At 35.2% G+C, this 8,504-nt stretch overlaps 1 protein-coding gene across 1 annotated transcript; it reads right to left on the reverse strand.

Moving 5' to 3' along the window:
* Window positions 1-4: 4 nt before the first annotated feature.
* On the reverse strand, window positions 5-4,538 carry LOC18599020 (target of rapamycin complex subunit LST8-1-like). Its single transcript, XM_007028796.3, is given in 12 exon segments — window positions 5-222; window positions 224-336; window positions 1,123-1,182; window positions 1,297-1,376; window positions 1,496-1,590; window positions 1,680-1,796; window positions 2,460-2,537; window positions 3,076-3,145; window positions 3,257-3,369; window positions 3,503-3,604; window positions 4,188-4,304; window positions 4,396-4,538. Coding segments are annotated over 11 exon segments (1,083 nt in total). The 5' UTR covers window positions 4,296-4,304; window positions 4,396-4,538; the 3' UTR covers window positions 5-75.
* Window positions 4,539-8,504: the final 3,966 nt, after the last annotated feature.

The following is an 8,504-nucleotide window of genomic DNA, read 5'->3' on the forward strand; positions in this document are numbered from 1 at the left end:
GACATTTTCGACTTAAAAATTTATTATTTTTTAGATTATTACTTCTATTTTTAAGGTAAAAGTCAGATATCGCAGCTACTCCAGAATGTTAGCTAGGACTGATGTGGGAAGAAACAATACAACATCAAACAGCTCGTTTTGTAACAACTCACAACTAAAATCACTGTACAACTTGTACAAAGGGATAAAATGGAATGTGAATCTAGCTTCAACATGGAGAAGGCTCAGCTCCATCATGTAGTGCACAACAAACAGTTGCTTTATGATGTCCTTGATACGTCTTAATCTCTTCACCACTTGACATGGACCAAAGCTTAGCTGTTGTATCAGAAGAAGCTGCATGCCAAATTTGCGAAAAATGGATCAAAATTGAACTTTAGGAAGGCTCCAAAATCATGCTACTCGACTAACCTGTTTTTTTTTTTTTTTGAAAGGCACTTGACTAACTTAATAGAGTGTAACCTACCTACAAATCTATGAGTGATGAAACATTTTCTAGAAAAAAATACTTTGGTTGTTAGGATCATTTTCTTCATTTTCTTTAAATAGTATGGAACGTTTAAGCCATATAAAAAATCCATTCATAAGGGAAATAATTGAAAGGAAAAGAGACAATGAAAGGGATGAGAAAGAAAGAGGCAAATGAAAATTTAAATTTTTAGGGTGTGTAAGCCTATCAGATCAAGGTGCAGGCCACTGCAAAACAAGCATGTGCAAATACTAATAGACCCTAAAGAAAGTAGAAGAAGAAGAGAATCTTCACAAAATAAACCAGCAAGCATGTGCCAAGAGACAGATAAAATTCATTGTTATATGTAGTGCAAGATGCCTTCATGTTAGGGCCAGTAACATCAGATAGTCATACCAGAATCTAGTGATTCTGGCATGCTTTTTGAGGAACTACAGCCCGAGATGTGTGGATGACATAAAAGTAGTGACGGCACCCAAATAGTTAGGAAAACCGGTGTTAATTGACCAGTGCAGCACTTAGCAAAAAACCCATCACCTCAAAGCAGCTATGAAGAATGGAGTAAGGAGGCCAGTGTCCATGCTTTGGACATGCAATTTTAAAGCCAGCACTGATGTCCTAATAAGTAATGATTTGGACATGCAATTTTATACCTGTTATGAGATAGGCACCATCCACTGAGAAAACACAGTCCCATACCCAGCGCTGATGTCCTAATAAGTAATAACACAAAACAAACAAAAACCTTTCAAAATCAATTTAAAGTTTAGAATATATGTGTGGTCAGAATGATAGCATGGCTTAAAAGTTGAGACTTCAGTGGATACCTATTAAAGTTTTCTCCAATGTGAAGCCATCAACATTCCATATCTTGACAGTGTGGTCAGAAGATGCAGTGGCCAAATATCTGAGAGATATGTCAACGGTAACTACCCTAGCATCTTAGTGCAGACACAAATAATTGGTGCCTGTAAGAAGTCAAAAACGAAAAAAAAAAATAAAGGATTCAATCTTAAGCAGTAGAACCTGTGGGGTTCACAAAACTCAGGAGAAAGGAGACATTTGAGTATGTATCCATTATGTGCTTGTAGCTTGTGAAGTGGCTCAAAGTTGGTCATAGTCTGCAAGAAAAAATAATGCCTTATAAGGCAAAACAAGCTAAGTTGATAGATAATAGATACCACGACTAAATCAGAGATAAAATTGTAACCTGATTTCCTCTTAATAAGCGCCAAACATAGCATGTCCCGTGATTATTTGCAGCAACTACCAGGCTTCCATCCCACATGACTGTAAGAGACCTCACAGCTGTATCAACCTCAGGCACCTAGGTTTACAAAATTCATAATAATGACTACTTAATGTACACCATTCTGAGGTGCCTGACTGAGTCTATGCAGAAAAGGGGGGTGGGGAATGGGGGAGGACAGGGAAAGAAGCAGATGATGCAAATGGAATAGCCAGAGACCTAAACTTAGCATATATATTAGGCCTTTCTGGATAGACATAGGACCAGGATGCCTATTATAGCTTTTCCAGCTAGCTTGGGGTACAGTAAAACCATTTAAGTGTATGGACATGATATAAACAGCCCAAAAGTAATAAAAACAATTTCTGGCTAAATTTATTAACACTGCAGTCCGAAATTCAATCGATTATTTTTTTTTCATGCGATGACCAGAACAGTTATCCCTGAGTGTTTCCAAGCTCATCCACACAGCTTTAAAGCAGATATCTTTCAGAAACTTATAGATATATTTTAAAAATTTTTCATAATTTTTCCAATGAGAAAATAAAAAAAAATCCTATTATTTTATTAACAAAACACAAGTTTTAATATGGTATAGAACTAGCAATCTAGATGCCCACGAAAGCACAGAGTTCATGTTGATGCAAGAGATATCTCAAACATATGTTCTTAACTGAAAGCAGCAAATCCAAGATAAAGAAATAAAAAATTATAAGAAAGATATTAGAGAGAAAACAATACCAATTCACAGCTACAAGAGTTAGCTGTCAAATCCCATACACGAATGTTGCCATTTTGGTCACCAGATATCAACTCAGTCTACAAAAGCATGGATATGCAATCAAGAAAACATTTCTAACAATCAATGCTGTACAAGTGAGAGAAAATGAACAAGAGCATCAACAAGAACTACTGGGTAAATGTGCTTCAACAGGTAAATGCTGTTGAAGAATGTTAAAATGTTTGAAATCTGCTAACTGCAATCTCACATACTTGTCCAACAATTTATTCTTCTTTGATTAGAAACCACCAATAAGTTTGTTACTACAAACTGGATTTTCCAATTCCCATATAAGCATGAAGACTATGAGAAACAGGTAGGCTCGTTAATCATCACACAAGTACATAATGAATCCAGTAACGAACACAAACATGTTAACAAAGAAACAGTGGTAAACCCAAAGCTAAAAGGAGGAATTTACAACTAAGAAAAGCCAACATAATCCCTACTTATGAACATAATCTGCATCATACAGACATATATCTTCTTTCATAACTACAATTATGTGGAACATAATAGCATATTCAGCAAAGGATTCAAGCAACTAAACACTGCAAGATTTACATGATATATCACCTGATTTGGGTGTAAGACAACTGTATTTACAGCAGCACGACTTTCATATTCCCTTTGGCAACCTGGAGCTCTGCATTAGACTTAAAAATGAGAATAAGTCTATATAATATCCACAATAAAGAAAAAGCATCTCAAGTGAATATATAAAAGGTGTCTTGTCTTTAGGCACAATTAAACCTACCTCAAATCCCAAATTTTTACAGTGCCATCCTCAGAACCAGAATACATCCAGTTTCCATCACATTGAAATCCTACGGCCATAACATTATTTGTATGTGAATCATAGCTCATTACCTGTCATGTAATCATTATGTATAGAAGTATAATATGATGCCAAATCAAAAGTCAATGGCATGAAAAGAAGAAGAATAATTGTATGAAAAATAGATCACTATGAAAATGAAGCAAAAAGTAGAGGGAAACATACAGGTTGAGGGCTGTTGGAGTTAATATCGAACAAGCGAATGTGAGGATTACCAGCTGCAGCCAGGTAGCGCTTGTCTGGGGTTATCTCAAGCCGATTAACTTGCTGCAGGCATCACACAGCAAAATTAAATCCCACACGAAACATTTACAGCCAACAGAAAATTTTTCTGTTGAAAAAGCACGGTTAGGTCAATGAGAAAGCAAGGGAAACATCTAGATGTTCCACCTTAAAACACTTACACCTGCAGAAACACACAACTAAGCTAAGTTGGATCAAAAACTTCCTTTACTCATCTCTTTACCTGAAGCACTTTCTAAATATAATTTGAACATAGAAGAATGCAAATTCAGCATCTACCACACAACTAGCTAGAGTTGGCTACATGAATGTTCTTCCTCCAATTTTACCAGCCTAAGGTCATTCCAACGTGAAGATCATTAATTTTTTCTTGTGTGATCATCATATATCAATCATTTATTACAATGCCGGCGCCTCTTTTTATAGTTTTTGCTAATTAAGTTGGGGGACAGAGCTTTGAAATCAAGACCTCCGATTCACAACGCTTGTGCACACCCTTCAACAAATTAAATAATTCCTAAAAAAATAACATTTTACAATAAACAGGAACTGCAAGAATGAACGACAGATTTGAAAGAAAGAAGAAGAGAAAAAAGAGAGAACTGACCGAGTCAGGGTATTGAATAGTACGGTAACAGCGGCCGCTTTTCGCCTCCCAAAAGCGAATAGTGTGATCATAGCTAGCGGTTGCTAGGATTACCGACGGTTGTGTCATCTTAATCTCCTGCTAATCATCATTAATTAACAGTTAATCCTCAGGCTAATACAAATTTTGAACAACGAAGAAAAGAAACGGAGAGAAATGAGTAAATTACGAGCTTAATTACCGGCGGATCATGTGATAAAAGAGATTGTAATAAACATCGGGAAATGAGAATCGTTTAGGGTTTTTGAGGGAGAGAAATAGAGTGACAGAAAGAAGAAGCGCCGGCACCGTCCTGTTGTTTTTAGCTGGGCTGGTTAGGTCAGATGTTTTGACTTCTTTGTTCAGGTCCAACTCGGCCCAACAAAGCTCCTCTTTTCCTATTTTTTCACTTTTTTTTTTTAATTACAAGACATCTAATTTAAAATTTATTAAAAAAATTAACAATAAATAAAGAAGTCTTTCTCGTACATAAATTTCACATCCATTAAGACAAAAGACAATTATCTTCCAACTTCAAAGCTTTTTCAGCAATTAAGGATGGTCAGTCCAACAATAACGCAATAGTTTCAATTAACATACAGAAAAAGATCACTTGACTACTTGCTAAAAAATTCCCTTGGTGATGTATTGAATGCCTACGCACTCAAGTAGAAATGACAATGACGTCCACCGGAGTTGACAAGATATTGAGAAATGAGCACAACTTCCCTCTTGGGATGTTGGGCTTCAAGCAAGCAACATGACGGCGACGTCTGTGCTGTGGTCTATATTTGTCACCATCACTCTTTTGATCCATGGGAATTAATCCAAGGCATGGATGGTCAGGTTCCAGTTGGGGGTCGACAGCTGCTTGCTCTCCAAAAGCTACTAAAAAACTAACCCTCAAGCTCAGCATTGATGACAATTCAGCATGTCTAAGCTTCAAAAATTAAACGCGTTATTGGTTATTGCCTTATGTGGTTACTTGCAAGTCTAAATTTGATGATACCTCAACTTCGGTAGATTCTCAAATTGTAAGATGACAAATTATGAGATGTCCTTCATTCCACGAGCTTGGAAAAAGTATGCTATTCCCTTATTGGTTACTTACCAAGATATTATTTCCCTTAAGTGTTTGAAAATCCTTTTAACCACTAGCCATGGGTTGGCTGGTGGCTTAATATCAACTCGCCACTCCCACTGCATGGCAAATGCTACGTCTTGTACCTGTCACGAACAACATTAGACTTACCACAGCATGTGAGTAGGGAATCTTGCTCATTTCGAGGACCCATATGTTTGCTTAACTCCAATCCTTTACATGTAAGAGTTTCCACATGCTTGTTTTGCTTTGTATTGAACTTTCTTAAAATTTTCCCTAGATACTTTTCTTGATCCAAATATAGCAATTTTCTATTTTTGTCTCGTTTAATCTTAATACCAAGAACACGTAGGTGGCATTGCCTATGTCTTTCATTTCGGATCTAGATCCTAAGTACAACTTTGTTTCCTCTAGCATTTCCATGCTATTACTTGCTTACAATATGTCATCTACATATATAATGATAAAATTGTCAAATTACTATCTTGCTTGCATATATATACACAATGAACACCAAGACTCATCTCATACCCTAATTCCACTAGTGCTTCATGGAATTTGAGGTACCATTGTCTTGAAGATTGCTTGAACCCATATAGCAAACGTTTTAGTTTATACGCTTTGTGCTCACGTCTTTTAACTTTGAACCCTTCCGATTGCATCATGATTCATGAAGATGTCTTCTTGCAAAATTTTCCTTTTGGATAAGCCAAAAGTATTTCATTTAAGATGGGTTACTATCTGCGTAACCCTTCAAAGAAATCAAAGTGTACATGCCAACCTATAACCCTATACAGAACCTCCTAATCACGCTGTATCCTGCACTATTATCCTATATTCTTGCAATTCTCCACTTAGAAAAGCAGTTTTAATATCCAACTAATGCAATTCTAATTCCAATCTCGCTACTATAGCCATTATCATTTGAATTGCTGCAATTTCACAACTGGAGATTTAAGTATCCACAAAGTGATCTATTCCAAGTTGCCATGTGTATTTTTGGGTGACCTTATATTAGTCAAGTGTGCCATCCACTTCATACTTTTTCTTAAGCATCCATTTACACCTAATGGTTTCCTTTCTAGAGGTAGATTTACTAACTCCCAAACTTCATTATATTTTATGGAGGTTATATATTCTACCATGGCTTCTTGCCATTTTTCAGCATTGTGCTGACTTATTGCCTTTTTCACGCTTCTAGGATCTTCTAAACTATTCCTTTAGAGCAATTATAATTCGTCAATGTTGAACACATAGTGATCTTGCAACCATTTAAGTTCCTCTCTTGGTCTCTTCATCATGCTAATTCGAGGTTTTGAATTTTCAAGAGATTTTGGCACATTATCACAATGAGGAATAATATATTATAGGTCTCGTTAGTGTTACGCTCACTATTTATGAGACCCACAATACTTTTGTTTCTTTTCATTGGATTGTCATCCATTTTGTCTTGACGAGTTCTAATTTGGCTAAAAGACATATTCAATCCCTGTACTCTTCAATTTTATCCAATTTAATCATAGAACTCAAAATCGAAACAATTTAGTCATTTAATTTTGAGAATTTCTTCAATTTAGTCCCTCTCCCTAATGCCATCCAATGTTGCTGTTAAGGGGGATGACGTTAGCGATGACATCAGTGCTGAGGTGGCATATTTTGATGATGTGGCATTGAAGTGATGGCGTGGCATGCCACGTGGCACAAGTGTGATGATGCGGCAATGCCATGTGGCACTAATAAGATAGCAAAGCAATGCTGACGTGACACTGACATGCTGACATGTCAGTGCCACATAACAGATTAAAAAAATTTCCAAAATAAAAAATTCAGTCACGTTATAGGAACTAAATTGAACAAAAATATATAGTGCTAGGACTAAATTGAACAAAATTGAGATGTTGAGGGACTAAATTAAAAAAAATTAAAAAATACAAATATTTAAGTAGATTATTGATATTCTTATTCATAAGCCATATATTTAAATGTACAAGATTTATGGTGTTAAAAAATATATATAAATATTTTTTTACTTGATTTTTTGATTATAGAATATGTATATTAATTTATCTTTTTTGCAAAAATTAAGTTTGAATTCTCCTTCTATAAAAAAAATTTCAAAAAAATTTATACCTAAAGTCAAATTTAGATGAATAACTTGCATTACGTTATAATAAAATAATCATGTTGGAATATGGCAAGACGTACTGTTGCAGGAATAGAAATTTTGAAAGATGATATTTGATTTTTGGGTCTCTCATTACACTTTTAAGCCCAATTAGAATCAGTAGGTTAACTTAGGGGATTTTAGGTTAAGGTTGTTAGTATAACTAGGATATTTTTATGAGACATTAAAGGAGACAACCCCAAGAGATTTAACAAGCTAGAAGTTGAGGGTGAAACTTGGATAGTAAGGCTGTAAATATTTGTTTTGTTATCTTCCTTAACTTTTATTTTTCTTGTTACTCTTAATGGTTAAACTTCACATATTTTTATTTATCTTTGCAATTATGAGTAACTAATTTTATTTTTCTAGGATTGCAATTGAACTCACATCTAATTTGAATTTTTAATCTTTTTCTTGCTTATCTTTAATGGGATTTAAATTGTTTATTCTAATTTGTTTTTAATGTTTTTAATTGTTTGATCACCAATTAAATTGATTTAGGAATCTAAACAAACTTGGAAAAGGAAGTTTAGTGTAGACTAAAATTAGGATAGCATATGATCATATTAATTGATTTGCGTATATGATAGGGATATACCTATAGGCCATATGTAGTGTCACGATCCGAAACTCCCATCGAGCCCGTGACAACCGCCGTGACGTCCCGATAGGCACTCATTACCCCGAATGCCGATCGAAACCCTGCAAGACTTAGCATCAGCTTCCGCATCTCCCTAGTGAGCGACAGTTATTAAATCTCACATTTCAAAAAAATCATAAGTCATTTCCAAATCAAAACAATAAAATATTACTTTCTAGCTCATAGGGGTATTTTCGTCATTTTTCTTCGAAAACACCAAAACCCGCCAAAAATATGGTGTAAAAGCTCAATATGTTCATACATACTTTAAATAAAATAACTGAAGAATAAAATTACTTTTACAGTGACACGTGGACCCCCAACTGACTAAAAAGATGTAGGGCTACGAACCCTTACTTTCTAAGATACAACTCCGAGATTAATTCTCGTCTT

Source organism: Theobroma cacao, chromosome 5 (assembly GCF_053813885.1).
Source record: "Theobroma cacao isolate CCN51 chromosome 5, ASM5381388v1, whole genome shotgun sequence".
NCBI lineage: Eukaryota > Viridiplantae > Streptophyta > Magnoliopsida > Malvales > Malvaceae > Theobroma > Theobroma cacao.